At 39.6% G+C, this 17,500-nt stretch overlaps 1 protein-coding gene across 1 annotated transcript in view; it reads left to right on the plus strand.

Moving 5' to 3' along the window:
- The window catches only part of LOC137968415 (fibropellin-1-like), a 71,775-nt gene that overhangs the window by 6,354 nt on the left and 47,921 nt on the right, over positions 1-17,500 (plus strand). Inside the window, exons 8-27 of the mRNA XM_068814995.1 lie at positions 7,120-7,233; positions 7,440-7,553; positions 8,175-8,288; positions 8,384-8,497; positions 8,590-8,703; positions 8,809-8,922; positions 9,024-9,137; positions 9,439-9,552; positions 9,634-9,747; positions 9,840-9,953; positions 10,060-10,173; positions 10,269-10,382; positions 10,475-10,588; positions 10,694-10,807; positions 10,903-11,016; positions 11,109-11,222; positions 11,328-11,441; positions 11,542-11,655; positions 11,956-12,069; positions 12,364-12,477. Of these exons, the coding sequence (XP_068671096.1) occupies positions 7,120-7,233; positions 7,440-7,553; positions 8,175-8,288; positions 8,384-8,497; positions 8,590-8,703; positions 8,809-8,922; positions 9,024-9,137; positions 9,439-9,552; positions 9,634-9,747; positions 9,840-9,953; positions 10,060-10,173; positions 10,269-10,382; positions 10,475-10,588; positions 10,694-10,807; positions 10,903-11,016; positions 11,109-11,222; positions 11,328-11,441; positions 11,542-11,655; positions 11,956-12,069; positions 12,364-12,477 (2,280 nt within the window). The remainder of the gene's footprint in view (positions 1-7,119; positions 7,234-7,439; positions 7,554-8,174; positions 8,289-8,383; positions 8,498-8,589; positions 8,704-8,808; positions 8,923-9,023; positions 9,138-9,438; positions 9,553-9,633; positions 9,748-9,839; positions 9,954-10,059; positions 10,174-10,268; positions 10,383-10,474; positions 10,589-10,693; positions 10,808-10,902; positions 11,017-11,108; positions 11,223-11,327; positions 11,442-11,541; positions 11,656-11,955; positions 12,070-12,363; positions 12,478-17,500) is intronic.

A 17,500-nucleotide genomic window follows, 5' to 3' on the forward strand; every position in this document is an offset into this window, starting at 1 on the left:
TTACCTGATCACAAAATATTCTACTGGTACTAAATAGTGTTAGACCGATGCGTTTCTTTAGTATTTCTTTGTTAGACGTTGACGAATGCAAGTCAGCTCCTTGTAATAATGGAGGAATATGTGAGAAAGACGCGGGAAATTTCACGTGTACCTGCTTTGTTGGTTTTACAGGAAAGCTTTGTGAAGAAGGTAGGTTCGGTTTTGCGTGATTGAATTCAAAGCAGTCTCAAAGAATTAACTGAATGCGGAACCATTTTAAAAGCAATGAAAGTTTTTCGAGGTAAAACCGATACTATCACCACTTATATGACAACGAAAGAAAACATTTACCCCCATCCTCGTTGGTTGCACAGCGCTTTATCTTTCTGTGATCACAAATAATCTTTAGATTTTCCAAATATTCTGCTACCCTTGTTAAAGGGAGGCTACTCTTTCAGTTCGATCCTTGTTCATGTTTATCACTTTTCAGTAAATTGTTTGAACCTCATCTTAGTATGATAGTAATTTGGGATCACCATTTTTGATGCACCAATATGCTGTAAAATTGTGGCCACTTCATGTTTTCATGCCGACTCTGATAACTCCTATCTCCTGGGATCTCAGTAATATTTGTTAACCTCCACAGGAAACGTTTTTATTAATCAAACAAGCCCTAGCTTATAGAGCTTTACAACAACAATAATACTTTATCGTACCTTCGATACAAGTGTGAATGAACACACTTTTTATCAACAAGTTTGGTGCAAGGGTACTGATGCCCTGAATTAATTAACCTGGACTGGAGCCCAAGACTAGGAACGAACAACTCTCATTCTAAGTCTATGTCACGGCATTTTCTACAGACCGATCTATTTTTAAACTTCCTTTTCCTTAAAAAAAATAAACAGAACTGTAAAGTAAGGTAGTTCCATTTCGGTGACGCTATGATTTCAAGTTCATTTCTTGTGATTGGTAATCTGGTTCCAGCGGGAGTCTTATCACTGGTCAACCAAGTCAGAATGTGAATAGAATTTCTCCGTCTTTTCCCGTATCGAAAAATGGAAACCTGTCAGGTGCACTCCCCTGCGAGTTGTCTTTGTTCGTAGAGTCTCCTGCGCGTATCTTTGGTAGGTTTTGAGGGGTAAGTAGAAATGCGTAGATTTATCTGGTGGACACGGCAGAATATTTAGTTAACCTGCAATGGCGTCGAAGTCATTGTAACGTGAATGGCGTTTTGGTTGATCTTTAAACAAAATATACCCTTATGGAGCTCAAGAATGGAACGTCAATTGGATAAACAAGAGAGGCGGTGAAAAATACATTTCTGGAATCTTGAGAGCGACGAGTAATGGACTTCGACAACAATTGTATCTTTCGCCGTTGGATAATAATCTGTAAGCTGTAATTCTAACATTTTACTAACTGCGCATCACGAAAACCAAATGGAAAATACTTTGGTAACTTTCATGAATGGATATCATGGTTTTAGCAAACTCATAGTCTTAATTAAGGAATCGAACACCTTGAGTGGATCTGTGATCTGTTGTTTATTTGTACTCAACTCTGCACTTCAGGAAAAAAAAAACAATTGAAAATTTGACCACTGGTAATAGTTGTTAGTTAAGAATTATTTGAAACAAAGCTTGCTTTTCCTTTTTTGCTTCATTATTCAAGGAAATGGTTGCGACGTATCGGTTTCACGGAGTGTCACGGCTACTTTGTACGCGCGCAATAAAATGGGAAATTTTTTCTTTCCTTCCAATAGCAAATATGTTGTTTGTTTCAATGAAAGTTTTGGCTGTTAAAGGTTTTTGTGAGATTTTTCGATCTTTGTGGATTGATGGTGTTCGAAATAATTCGGACTAATTTGCATACGAGGGTTAATTTTTTAAATGCGATTGAGTTGTTTTCATTAAGATTTTAGGTGTTCTTTCTTGCAAATGATTAATAGGTTGCCATAGTTTCGCACGTCAGAAAATATTTGCTTAGTCATTCTAGTGTAACATGAAGTATATTTGGGAAGCCAACAATATTTCTTTCTACTGCACAACGTGAGTTTTTGCGTTCTTGATAAAATTTAATGTGTGCAACAATTATTCACAAACAAGAAGCTTTTTCAACAAGAAGCTATATATTTCTATTTCGTTTCCGGAATAGCAAGGGCGGGAGAAATAATATTATATTTTGATTAGGCTTACTCATTTGTCATGTTTCGAATTACTATTCACTATGTTTAAACTAAGAATTAGCATGGAAAGCGATAACTTTTCAACAGTCTGTCGCTTCAGTCTGGCCCAAAATCATTCAGGTAGCGAAAATGTTTTATTTGTGATCCATTTCCATCGCTTTTGCGTTTGTCACTTTTCTATCTTGTCATACTTCAAGGTAACGTGTTCATGAATTTGCTTTTGCATCTCGAAGATAAAACCCCGTTTCAGCAGTGTCCGTTTCAAAAGCTCCTCGGAAGCAAGGCTTTCGGGTCAAAATTCGATTAGATTGAGAGAAGAGTAAGAGATTTAGCACGTGGTATGCGAATGTACGTTTTTCTCAGAAGAAGAGAAACAACAGTTGTTCAGTGGAAACTGCCCTCGATAGTTTCGCACATTTGGGATTGTTACTTCGGTTATCACTGCTATATGTTTTTCACACGCTTTCGTGACATAAATTTGTTATTTTGTAGTTACTTAGATCTCACGTTTCTTGCATATTGTACTCAAATAATTAGTTGTTTTCCTTTAATAGTAACTTATTTATATCTAGTCCTCACAGCATGACTCACTCAATTTATCACCTGGAAGGCAAGATTTAATTAATTTAATTAATCATTGACATTTCGGAGATTAAACAGAAGTTCCATTTTTGTGTAGAATAACATTTTGATTTCATCGTTTGGTCAAAGTTCCTCTTATTTGTTCTTTATTCGATTTTCCTTTATTGCGTAATTAGTCTCAGATTACAGTTTAGAATGTTTTTTTGGTAGTTTTCTGTTCATTGTATGTTTAAGCTACAATCCTGGATACACTTCCTATCCCTACATATGAAAGCACATTTTTTTCAATGACATAAATCTGCCATTTACGAACCCCCCTTCCCCCCCCTCTCAAAAGAATGTTGTTTGATACCCCGGTTATTTGCCCTTCTCATGAACAACTTTGCTTTGGGTGGGAAGGGGGAGGGGGTCTTTTAGGGATTTTATTGTGGATATTGTCTAACGGACTAAACTTGAGGAATGTCTCAACTAATTTTGTCCAAGATTGTAGTTCAAACTACATACATAAGGAACGAATGAAGACGGAACAATACACAAGAAAACTCAGCCACACTGCTTAAGGAATACACATTCATGAACTTCTATTTCCTATTTCAAATCTAAGAATTTGAACCGCGCACCGGTGGCTCAGTTGGTTGAGCACCGAGCTGCCATGCGGGAAGTCGTGAGTTCGACTCCCGTCTCACAAATAACTTCCATTTTCATTAGTTCCCTGTGGGACGTTAAAGAACCCACACACTATTCGAGAAGAAGAGGGGTTGAAGTACCCGGTGTTATAGGGTGGGTGGGTATAGCAGGTCCACATCAGCTGAATAGCTGCCAAAACTTCAACCTGCTCAAACAAATAAATACAAAAAACAAACAAGTTCCAGGAAGTTCTCAAATAAACTGTGCGTGTTGAAATATCAGCCTTTGTGCTATGACACCGTGGGATGACTTGGCTTACGAACAGGGAGCTTAAGCAACGACAACGAGAGCGACGACGGCAACGAGAAAGTCATCTCAAATATAAATTCGCGTAGTTTTAATCGCTACTATTTCAACCTTTTTAATATGACAAGGGAGTGGTAGTTCCTCAAAAATGACGCTGGTCGGAACGACACTTAATACACGGAAGAAACGAAAATTTATCCTCAAGTGCTAACGTCCTTAATAAAACCTCAAATTTGGCTATCTCACGTTGTTGTTTTGCTGGAAACGGCAAAAAAGTGAAAACCGCACGTGCAGGGCGTGCAAAGCTATTGTTTTTGCCCACTAAATAAGCAAATTTATGACGTTCTTGTTGCCTTCACCGTTGTCATTGCTTAAGCTCCCTATTGACATTACCTCGTCGCCCACAAACACATCCATATGCTATATAGTGCCTTTCCAAGTTCCAAGTTTCACTGAAACTTCCAAGTTTATTCACATATATACATATAAAGATAAATATAATATAACTGCACACCGCAAATAGCATAGGTAATCTAGGCGGTGCATAGTTAAGATATATATAACATAAAATAATAAATAATAAATATTAAATACAGGAAAAACACATACATATCTGCTTGAAAGATATAAGGAATAATTTATCAGCAAGATTATAAAAAACTGCAACAATTTAGTCTGAACGTGTTTTTTGAATAATTTGCTTTGGTTTTGATTTTAACAACTCGGGGATTTTGTTCCAGATTTGGCCACTACACTACACTGTGAAAATAGTTTACCCTGAAGTCGCAATAGATACTTTTTGTTTCTGAGGAAAGGAAACAAAATGAAATAGGGTTTGGTCTCCGGACTGAGCAGCTCTGAGAATGATGGGAAATATGCCTATTCGAGCTCGATCCCCTGGCCTGCTTTTTCCATTGTAAGAGCTAACAGGAGTTCCTATTGGGTGAAGTGGAAAATACCATAATACTGTTTGTTTGTCCACCCAAATTTTGAATAAGCATTGTTTTTTTTTTTTTGTTTTTTTTTTGTTTTTATTGTAAGTCCCAAGAGAAACAGGAAACAATGCTTAAGAAAAATTTGGGTGGACAAACAAAGAGTATTATGGTACTTTCCGCTCCGGCCAATTGGATTCCTAGGATTGGCCCAGCCAGCACTACTCCTGGGAAGATCCAGTTTCCGCGCCTTCAATACCACCCAACTCAGTGCCCTCCGTTTTTATGTCCCATGTACCATAGGCAACCCACTTTACGCTCACAAAGCGTCTAGCTCCAGGGGAATTCAATAAAAAAATAAATTTGTCTGTGAAAACGCCGTGACCGGAATATAGGGCTGTTGTTTCTTCTTAGTCATGGACTCCTGACCTGGAAGGTAAGCGGATCAGATCATGCAAAGAAATAAAAACAGTACACAGTAAATAATTGCGGATCGGAGGCGTGCATGATAAATTTGGAGTAACACACATCAACACGAAATGAAAACAGTTATACTATGCATGGAGCAGAAGAGAAAAGAGATAATATAGAAATAGTATTATTAGCCATGCTTTTGGTAGAAGAAACCCCTCGGGGAAACGGGGATTAACTCTAAGACTTTCGACTCTTCTGTATTCCGCGACTTTATCACAGCTGTTACAATATGGTAGTACAACCAGTGACATTTCTCAAAAAAGATTCAGCGTGAAGCATTTATTTTACTCCTCTAACACTTTCATAAATTCCTTTTCAAATAGCCCAAGGCGGATTCATTGATACAATTTCAAATCTTGGGTCCCTGAAATCGATTTGAAACAGTTTCCATAGATCGCTGTTGCTCTAGATAGCTAATTTACTTTTTCAATGACAACCATATGTTACAGTGATGTATCATTCAATCCTGGCCAAAACGTTGTGGGACGGATCAAAAATGGCTCAGACAGTGTACATTTTTATTCTACACATCTATAAGTAGTCTCCATAACCTTCTTCAATCTGTCAGTGTCGTTTGCAGAAATTTCTCCTCCCTCTCGCAATATTGATATCAACTGGGATCCTTCGGACTGTACACAAACGCCGCAGCGCAACAACATTGCGAGGGGGAGGGGAGGGGGGTGGGGGAGAGAAAGAGTTTGAGATAAATGTAGGAAACTGTTCCATTATTTTTGGCCAGGATTGATTGGCTACTTGAAGTTAAGAAAAACTGAATTAATTAAAGAAATTGAGTAATAGCTGTTTATTTCATAGGTACTGAGATTTATCGACGAAAATCATAGTGAATAAAATCCGTACTGATTCTAAATGTAGCCAATCAGAAACACGAACGACAACATTTCACTGTGAAGAAATATCGTTCGTCCAATCAGCAACGCGAACGACGAAATTTCACTAATTGACAGCCGTTGCACAAAAACCGCATGCTTTGAAAAATGGCCGAGGGAATGTTTGCTTCTGTTTGCTCAGTTGAGGAATTTATTTTAGAACAAGAAAACAGAAATGCCGCTCAAAAAACTGAACGAGATGTACGATTGCTTGAACGACTTTTTAGAACTAAGGTCGAAGACAGGAAAATGAAAGTTATTCCAGCGGTTGAGCTGATTGAATACTGAATACATCACCAATTTATCATCTCCGTCCGCACTGAATACGGAAATCACCCCAAAGCCCCGGTAGCTTTGACAAGCGACGAACTAAAAACAATCTTCACAGTTAGTGTTGTAAATTTTATTAAATAAATATTTTTAGTTGGGCAATTTTAAAGCATTGTTTATTGCTTTCGTCGCCCCACTCCATTTGTGCGAAATAAATTTATCTATCAAATACTACCAAGAAAAAACCTCAGTGCACATTACAGCATGGAAGTAACCTCTATTTATTAAATGTGACAAGGTCAAGTAGTTTCTTAGGACCGTGAGGAACTTAAAGAACGGACTCGATTAGTCATCAAATTCAGAAATGTGAGATCGTAATTAGGAGAACAACCCATTTAATTTATGTAAGAGGATGGCAAATAGTTTGGTAAGTGCCTCACTAAGAAATTATGCCACGGTTAAAAAATAGATGAATAAGACCATAATAAAGTTGGATAAAGATAGCTAGCTTAAATAAAATACTTAAAGAACATTTGGGCATATTTGGCAGTGCTAGGATTCAATCGGTAATATAAGTTGCCTATAACATCAAAGGAATTTACAAGAATTCAGTTTCGTATTGCACGGGTTGTCTAATGAGCGCAAAAGATTTTATTACTCAGTCATCAATTAAAAACAGTTTCGTTCTTCTAAACAACTCCGCAAGACGGTTAGTAAGATGAGAAGTTCGTTTACCAAAAGCCGTATATTTTTTTGTATATAATGGTGTGAGGTATATTTCTCCACGCGTTCGACAGTATTTTCCTGTCCACCTCACACCCTCATTAGCGCAATCAGGTACGCTAGAGTTGCTGCGTTTTTTTATTATTTCTAGATATCGACGAATGCAAATCATCTCCTTGCAAAAACTGGGGAAGATGTGTGAACGAGCAAGGAAACTATACGTGCATCTGCAATGCTGGTTTCACTGGAAAACTCTGCGAGAAAGGTAATGTGCCTGAGCTCATTGAATTTTGCTGCAAAAACGCAATGTTGGATAATGTGTTTCTCCAATACGGAAAAGTTGTCGTTATCTTTTCTCTCTGTGAGAAAGGTTATTTGACGAAACTACAAAATGCACCTTTCTTAGATTCGAAGCTCCCCTCCAGTTGATCCGTTACTTTAATATTAAGAAGCTATGGTTGCGTCTTCCAGATATCGACGAATGCCAATCATCTCCTTGTAAAAATGGAGGAAGGTGTGTCAACGAGCAAGGAAACTATACGTGCAGCTGCAATGCTGGTTTTACTGGAAAACTCTGTGAGAAAGGTAATTGCGGAGCTAATTGTATTTTGTTGCTTAAACGCAATGTTGGATTAAGTAATGGTCCGGCTAAGAAGCAGGCAGAAAAACAATAGCCCGCGGCAATAGCGTCGTTTAGATAAAATGTGCCAACATTTTTAATCAAATTAAGTTCGGCTGTTCCCATTGGTGTAAGCAGCTAAAAGCGCGAAATTTGAATTTCAATGAAAAATGTAATCGACTTGCCGTCTAAAAAAATTAGATTCTGTTTCGTAGAACAAATCATTATGCCTTCAAAAACTATGTTTGTAAATATCGTCAAGATTCTATGCGCCATTTGCCGATTGGCGAATGGCGCATAGAACAATGCCCAAATTTGGCCGAGAGACAGAGATCAAGGGCATGGGGAAGAAGAAATCCAAAAAAGGCTTTTTTTTCATTTTTTTCTCATCTTTTTTCGACATTTTCCGATATTAGCCAATCAGATGCCTCGATTGGAGCAGCAGCTTCTAAGTACTTTTGCCGCTGGGCTGCCTGCTTCTTAGCCGGACCATTACTTAAAGAAAAAGTAAAGAAACCCGCTGGTGTAAAACAATGTCGGAGTAATGGGTTTTCTTAACGTCCAAAATTTGTCCTCACCTTTTTCAGATATCGACGAATGTAAATCATCTCCATGTGAAAATGGGGCAACATGTTTTAACGAGCAAGGAAACTTTACTTGTACCTGCAATGCTGGTTTTAATGGAAAACTCTGTGAGAAAGGTAATGTGGCTGAGCTCACTGTATTCTGCTGCTTTAACGCATTGTTGGATTAATGTGTTTCTTAAATATGCAAAACTTCTTGTTGTTTTTTCCAGATATTGATGAATGCAAATCTTCTCCTTGCAAAAATGGGGGTAGGTGTGTCAACCAGCAAGGAAACTATACGTGCACCTGCAATGCTGGCTTCACTGGAAAACTCTGCGCGAAAGGTAATGTGGCTGAGTTAAAATTATCACCGTACTATAACACAACCTCGGAGAAATGCGTTTTTTTAAATAGAAGTTGTCATTTCTTTTTTCAGATATCGACGAATGCAAATCATCCCCATGTGAAAATGGGGCAACATGTTTAAACACGCAAGGAAACTATACGTGCACCTGCAATGCTGGTTTTACTGGATTTCTGTGTGAGAAAGGTAATGTGGCTGAGCTCAAAAGGTACTCCTAGTATGTTACAGGTCCTGCTTAAGGTGTTTCGCTATTTTAATACTGAAAAGCTTTTCTTGTTCTTTTTTTTTTAGATATTGACGAATGCAAATCATCTCCTTGTAAGAATGGGGGAAGGTGTGTCAACGAGCAAGGAAACTATGCGTGTACCTGCAATGCTGGTTTCACTGGAAAACTCTGCGAGAAAGGTAATGTGGCTGAGTTCAAATTACCACACTAATATAACACAACGTCGGAGAAATGTTTTTTTTTTTTTTTAATATCTAGAAGTTGTCATTTCCTTTTTCAGATATCGACGAATGCAAATCATCTCCATGTGAAAATGGGGGAACATGTTTTAACGAGCAAGGAAACTTTACGTGCACCTGCAATGCTGGTTTTACTGGAAAGCTTTGTCAGAAAGGTAATGTTGTCGAGCTAATTGTATTCTGCTGCTATTACATAACGCAATAATGGATTAATACGGACAGGTTTTCGCTATTTTTTTTTAGATATTAACGAATGCAAATCATATCCTTGTGAAAATGAGGGAACATGTTTGAACGAGCAAGGAAACTATACGTGAATCTGCAGCGCTGGTTTTACTGGAAAACTCTGCGAGAGAATTAATGTGGCGGAAATTACTTAAAGAATCTGGCTGGTGTAAACCAATGTCGGAGTAATAGGTTTTCTTAACGTCCAAAAGTTGTCCTTACCTTTTTCAGATATCGACGAATGTAAATCATCTCCATGTGAAAATGGGGCAACATGTTTCAACGAGCAAGGAAACTTTACTTGCGCCTGCAATGCTGGTTTTACTGGAAAACTCTGTGAAAAGGGTAATATGGCTTAGCTGAAAGTATCCGACTAGTATAATACAAAGTGTTTTAATATCTAGAAGTTGTTATTACCCTTTTCAGATATCGACGAATGCAAATCATCTCCTTGTAAGAATGGGGGAAGGTGTGTCAACGAGCAAGGAAACTATGCGTGCACCTGCAATGCTGGTTTTACTGGAAAACTCTGTGAGAAAGGTAATGTGGCTGAGTTAAAATTGCCACCCTACTATAACACAACCTCGGAGAAATGCGTTCTTTTAAATAGAAGTTGTCATTTCTTTTTCCAGATATCGACGAATGCAAATCATCCCCATGTGAAAATGGGGCAACATGTTTAAACACGCAAGGAAACTATACGTGCACCTGCAATGCTGGTTTTACTGGATTTCTGTGTGAGAAAGGTAATGTGGCTGAGCTCAAAAAGGTACTCCTAGTATGTTACAGGTCCTACTTAAGGTGTTTCGTTATTTTAATACTGAAAAGCTTTTCTTGTTGTTTTTTTTTCAGATATCGACGAATGCAAATCATCTCCTTGTAAGAATGGGGGAAGGTGTGTCAACGAGGAAGGAAAGTATGCGTGCACCTGCAATGCTGGTTTTACTGGAAAACTCTGTGAGAAAGGTAATATGGCAGAGCTCATTGTTTTCTGCTGCTTTAACGCAATGTTGGATTACTGTGTTTCTTAAATATGCAAAACTTGTTGTTGTTTTTTCCAGATATTGATGAATGCAAATCTTCTCCTTGCAAAAATGGGGGTAGGTGTGTCAACCAGCAAGGAAACTATACGTGCACTTGCAATGCTGGTTTCACTGGAAAACTCTGCGCGAAAGGTGATGTGGCTGAATTAAAATTATCACCGTACTATAACACAACCTCGGAGAAATGCGTTCTTTTAAATAGAAGTTGTCATTTCTTTTTTTAGATATCGACGAATGCAAATCATCCCCATGTGAAAATGGGGCAACATGTTTAAACACGCAAGGAAACTATACGTGCACCTGCAATGCTGGTTTTACTGGATTTCTGTGTGAGAAAGGTAATGTGGCTGAGCTCAAAAGGTACTCCTAGTATGTTACAGGTCCTGCTTAAGGTGTTTCGCTATTTTAATACTGAAAAGCTTTTCTTGTTCTTTTTTTTTCAGATATCGACGAATGCAAATCATCTCCTTGTAAGAATGGGGGAAGGTGTGTCAACGAGCAAGGAAACTATGCGTGCACCTGCAATGCTGGTTTTACTGGAAAACTCTGTGAGAAAGGTAATATGGCTGAGCTCATTGTATTCTGCTGCTTTAACGCAATGTTGGATTAATGTGTTTCTTAAATATGCAAAACTTCTTGTTGTTTTTTCCAGATATTGATGAATGCAAATCTTCTCCTTGCAAAAATGGGGGTAGGTGTGTCAACCAGCAAGGCAATTATACGTGCACTTGCAATGCTGGTTTTACCGGAAAACTCTGCGAGAAAGGTAATGTGGCTGAGTTAAAATTGCCACCCTACTATAACACAACCTCGGAGAAATGCGTTCTTTTAAATAGAAGTTGTCATTTCTTTTTCCAGATATCGACGAATGCAAATCATCCCCTTGTGAAAATGGGGCAACATGTTTAAACACGCAAGGAAACTATACGTGCACCTGCAATGCTGGTTTTACTGGATTTCTGTGTGAGAAAGGTAATGTGGCTGAGCTCAAAAGGTACTCCTAGTATGTTACAGGTCCTACTTAAGGTGTTTCGTTATTTTAATACTGAAAAGCTTTTCTTGTTGTTTTTTTTTCAGATATTGACGAGTGCAAATCATCTCCTTGTAAGAATGGGGGAAGGTGTGTCAACGAGCAAGGAAACTATGCGTGTACCTGCAATGCTGGTTTCACTGGAAAACTCTGCGAGAAAGGTAATGTGGCTGAGTTCAAATTACCACACTAATATAACACAACGTCGGAGAAATGTTTTTTTTTTTTTTAATATCTAGAAGTTGTCATTTCCTTTTTCAGATATCGACGAATGCAAATCATCTCCATGTGAAAATGGGGGAACATGTTTTAACGAGCAAGGAAACTTTACGTGCACCTGCAATGCTGGTTTTACTGGAAAGCTTTGTCAGAAAGGTAATGTTGTTGAGCTAATTGTATTCTGCTGCTATTACATAACGCAATAATGGATTAATACGGACAGGTTTTAGCTATGTTTTTTAGATATTAACGAATGCAAATCATATCCTTGTGAAAATGAGGGGACATGTTTGAACGAGCAAGGAAACTATACGTGAATCTGCAGCGCTGGTTTTACTGGAAAACTCTGCGAGAGAATTAATGTGGCGGAAATTAATTAAAGAATCCGGCTGGTGTAAACCAATGTCGAAGTAATAGGTTTTCTTAACGTCCAAAAGTTGTCCTTACCTTTTTCAGATATCGACGAATGTAAATCATCTCCATGTGAAAATGGGGCAACATGTTTCAACGAGCAAGGAAACTTTACTTGCGCCTGCAATGTTGGTTTTACTGGAAAACTCTGTGATAAAGGTAATATGCCTTAGCTGAAAGTATCCGACTGGTATAATACAAAGTGTTTTAATATCTAGAAGTTGTTATTACCCTTTTTAGATTTCGACGAATGCAAATCATCCCCATGTGAAAATGGGGCAACTTGTTTAAACACGCAAGGAAACTTTAGGTGCACCTGCAATGCTGGTTTTACTGGATTTCTGTGTGAGAAAGGTAATGTGGTTGAGCTCAAAAGGTACTCTTAGTATGTTACAGGGCCCGCTTAAGTTGATTCGTTATTTTAATACTGAAAAGCTTTCCTTTTATTCTCAGATATCGACGAATGCAAATCATCTCCTTGTGAGAATGGAGGAAGGTGTGTCAACGAGCAAGGAAACTATACGTGCACCTGCAGTGCCGGTTTTACTGGAAAATTCTGCGAGAAAGGTAATATGGATGAGCTAGAGGTAACTCGCTGGTATAACACAACGTCGGAAAAATGCGTTTTTTTATAATATCTAGAAGTTGTCATTACTTTTTTCAGATATCGACGAATGCAAATGGGCCCATGGGGCCGTGCATTATTACTAATAAGTAGAATACTCTAAACAAAGTGTAATTAATCACCAGGACTCTTTGTGTGCATATCGATTTCGGAAGTTTTATCAATGACTTCAAAAACAATGGCACTTAACTTTAAACTTTGACTTTATTATTCCATCACTCATATAGAACAAACTCAATAAAGCCAAAGCCAGAGTTTTATACGACCGGTGGTCAGAATGACAGAAATTATTTTATATAGAAATGAAGACTGCAGGCTAAACTACAAATTTAAACCAAGGTACAAAACTAGATTAAATACGTTCACATGCATGCAGTCCTATAACAGAGACAGACTGAACAGACTGATCACATATGATCCATTTCATATATCACTTCATCGTTGATTCATTCCTCACGGGAACATTAGAACCCACAAATGACCAGCTCCCAACATCAGTGGCTTCATAGCTCAGTTGGTGAGAGCGTCGCACCGGTAACGCGAGGCCACGGAAACCCCGCTGAAGTCCTGAATTTTCAGGCTTCTTTTCGCAATTGCAAAAATTGCGTTCATAACTGCGAAGATCACAGCTTCACTTGAGAGACAGAACTAGTGACAAATAAACTGACAAGAAGCTATGAGAATCCTGAGCTAGTGGCAACATTTTTAAACAATGGCTATTCTGAAACTAGTCATATTGTTCTGGAGTGGCTCAAGGCCCAATTATTCCGGAAATTATCGGTCCTTACTAATATACAGGTCAGAATATAAAATTTGTGCTTGACACTGACTCTTGTTAAGGTTACAAACAATGTTAATAAAACTTCAAAGACGTTTCGACCAAAGAACTTCTGCTAGTGCTACGCCAGCAAAAACATAACGAACGACCACTGCGCGCGATTACGCGAGTGATTTGTAAACGTCCGGGAATGTCAATATGTTCGTTTCCCGGGTTCCTGTCTCTCAGCGAATACGAGGCTTCGAGAAAAAGTCTCTCGTGAAACCATAATCCACGGAGCTCGTCACTCTGACTCTTTAAGATGGCGTAGTAGGTCTCCATCAATAAAGAAAAGTTGTTTCCTCAGCGCACATACTTTTACGGGGTTATTTGTTTGCTATATCACATTCCAGGGAAGAATACGAATGTCTCAAATTACGTTTTCAGACAAAAACATTCTGTATTCGTCCACTGTGAATGGTTCGCAGACGCGACTAACGACTTGATTGTTTGCAAGAACACGTACAAAGGCTAAACTATGCTCCTTCGAGCCAACATGGGATACTCCCGAGATCAGATATTGTAAAAGTCATGGAAAAAAATAATATGGGCACTGTTGTAGAACAGTTTGGTGCCTTCGCCTACCACGGGCATATGGACGCTCCCAGGAGGGAACCAGGAGTGAGCCAGAGAGGCGAGGGTACAGAAAAAGATTGCTAGACCTGTGGAAAGCCCGTAACATCAACAATCAACTAACAGAAGTCACCGAGCAGAGATCAAGTACGCCAGATTAAGAACAGGAAGTGGCTAGAGACTGTGAAGCAAGAGGAAATAGCCATACGAGTAAGACATGAACATCAGGAGATTGAAACTACAGAGCTCCATGCCACAGACACACCAGACTATGAACATCAGGAGACTGAAACTACGGAGCTTCTTACCACAGATACACCAGACCATGCAACAACATCTGATACCCTAGAAGAACACTAACGTGAAGAAGAACCCAGAGTTTTCACTGCTGAAAAACAAGAAGAGATCAGCCTAGAACTGGAAGCCCTTTGAGACTAGATTCTAGAAATTATACAACTAGAACAGAGAATAGGATTACCATCACTGAAGTCATGCGAAAGAACGAAGCGGAAAGCAGAAATTGGACAAATCAATGAAGCCGTGAAAAGGATTCAGACGCACAACATTCTTTAATGTATGCAGCTGCATATGTTACTTAAGAAAGACTGGGAATGATAAAAGGGAGGAAAGGGAGAAGAAATGAAGAGCCATTTTGGAAGAGTGGAAGAGAAGGATTAAGGGGAATATCGAAACTTGGCGCAAAGACCATAGCAAGATTGTGGAAGTCCGAAGAGGAAAAATGAGACTGAACCAAAGGGAAAGGGAAAGATTGAACAGAAAATATCTTGAGGAAAGGGGCATTTTGTACGTCTCAGGCATGTTGAAACAGATGATCAAGGCAGGTGGAGTTAAGATCAAAAGATACGACGAGAGATGTCAACAGTTCAAACAGAACCCCCTGTTTAGAACCAATCAGAAGCTGTTCTACAAAACACTACATGGAAAGGAACGAGGAGAAACGGTGTTACTTGATCCCACAGAAGCAAGCTCCTTTTGGAGCAAGATCTGGTCGGAGAAAGTCGGTCACAATGAGAGAGCATCTTGGCTAGAGAATGTCGAGGTGGAGTTTAGTACAACAGAGGTGCAAGAAGATATCAGCATCACTGTGGAGGATATTAGAAATGGAATACTAGTGAGAAAGATGGCAAACTGGAAGGCAGCCGGCCCTGATCTTGTTTAGGAGTTCTAGTTTAAGAAACTGACAGGATTGCACTCTAGATTGCAAGAATGCTTGTAAGACTGTATATATAAGGGAATGTACCAGAGTGGATGGTCAGGGGTAGAACAGTTTTGATACAAAAGGACACAGCGAAGGGTGCCCAGGCCAGCAACTACCGCCCTCTTGCCTGCCTACCCATGATGTGGAAGCTCTTGACAGTAGTTATGGGAGAGAAGTTATACCACCATTTGGAAAGGAATGGACTGCTAACAGATGAATAGAAGGGTACAGGAAGTGATCCCGAGGAACTAACGATCAATTGTGAGTAGACAAGGCAAACCTGAAGAACTGCCTGAGAAGGTTGACAAACTTGTCAATGACTTGGATAGACTACAAGAAGGCATATGATATAGTGCCGCATTCATGGATCCTGCAATGCCTGGAGATGATTGGGGCTGCCAATAATATGATCTCTATAATCAGCAACAGCATGGTGAACTGGAAGACAGTATTGACATCAGGAGGAATGGCTCTCGGGCAGGTGGACATTAGAAGAGGAATTTTTCAAGGTGACTCCTTGTCACCACTACTGTTTATAGTGATCATGTTACCCTTGACCCTAGTACTACGAAAAATGAGAGCTGGATACAAACTGGCAAAGGACATGAAGCCCATTAACCACCTACTATTCATCTGTACGGAGCTAGCAAAGATCAGCTAGGCTCACTTGTTCAAGTAGTAAGGATCTTCTCACAAGACATTGTCGCTTGGGCTAGACAAGTGTGCTGTCCTGGAAATGATAAGGGGAAAACAAGCTGGCAGTATCGGAATAGAACTACCCGACGACCAGCATATCGGGGAAATAGAGGATGGAGGCTACAAATACCTTGGCATCACCAAGATGAAAGGCAAGATAACATCGGAATATATCAGAAGAGTCAAGACGTTGTGTAGATCAAAACTCAATGGATTACATTTGATCGATAATACCTTGGCTGTAGGTGTGTAGTACACTACAGTGCGGGGATTGTGGACTGGACAATGGAGGAGGTAGCCAACATGGATAGAAGAACTAGGAAGATCTTGGCAATGAATGGCTGTCTGCATACCAGGAGTAATGTTGCAAAGCTGTACCTGCCGAGAAAGGAAGGGGGAAGAGGACTGATCGGCATCGAGGAGTGTGTAAGAAGGGAGAGCAAATCCCTTCATGGCTACCTAAGAGAGAGCACAGAGTGGATGCTTCACCCTGGGTTGAAGGAGAAAGTGATTGTTGAAGAAGAGAGTTTGCTAGACCATGAGAGGAGGAGGAAAGACGACAAAGTAAAACACTGGAAGGAGAAAGCCCTACATGGTGCGTTTGTCCAACAAATAGCAGATGAAGCTGAAGAGGAGTCTTGGAGATGCTCAGGAATGGATTCTTAAAGAAGGGAGACAGAAGGTTTGATTATTGCTGCTCAGGAACAAGCTTTAAGAACTCGATCAAGTAAAGCATAGATAAGACCTCAGAGACACCACCGTGTAGATTGTGTGGAGATGCCACTGAAACAGTACGACACATTGTCAGTGGATGCAAGAACCTTGAGAGTATAGGAAGCGCCACGACAAGGTGGCCCTGCGAGTACACTGGGAGATTTACAGGAAGTATCGCATAGAGTGTCATGACAAGTGGTATGACCAGCAACCCTTGCCAATCGCAGGAAATGGAGAAGTGAAGATTACCTGGGACATGACTATCTACAAAGACAAAGTGCTGAAACATAATCGGCCAGATATTACTCTAGTGCATAAAGACAAACAGAAATGGACACTTATTGACATAGCTGTGCCAGCGGACCAGAAAATCACCAGAACTGAAGAGGAGAAGGTTAAAAAGTACCAGGAACTAGCATTTGAAATCAGAAGGATTCATGGAGCCTCGAAAGTCACGCTAATAGCTATCGTGATTGTTGCTCTTGGAAGCATATCAAAAGGTGCAAAGACCTGGTTGCATCACGCACCTACAGAGTCAAATAACGGCTGCATAGCTCATAACTCTGTAGCTGTGCGATGCAGCTCAACTCAAAGACCCACATTTCGACCTTGCTCGCCACAGAGTCTCCAGTAGCTCAGTGGTTAGACCATCCGACTAGATCACGAAGGGACGTGGGTTCAAATCCCATCTGGGGGCTGGGTTTTTTCGAGTTTCCAGTGGGTTCCATTGTCACCATTTCAATAATAAATTAACAAGTAATAATAACTGTCTCTCAAGGCAACTGGTTGCAGAAATCGGGGTAAACCGGTTTTATAGAGACACAGACCCTGGGATATTTCTTCCCGGTTTCGAGGTATTTTGTATTCTCCTGATTATTCTACGCCCTTGATAAAGTTACTGTTATTGCTCCTGTTATTAAAACAAGATCTGGTGATTTTGTAATTG

This window comes from Montipora foliosa, chromosome 8 (assembly GCF_036669935.1).
Source record: "Montipora foliosa isolate CH-2021 chromosome 8, ASM3666993v2, whole genome shotgun sequence".
Classification (NCBI taxonomy): Eukaryota; Metazoa; Cnidaria; class Anthozoa; order Scleractinia; family Acroporidae; genus Montipora; species Montipora foliosa.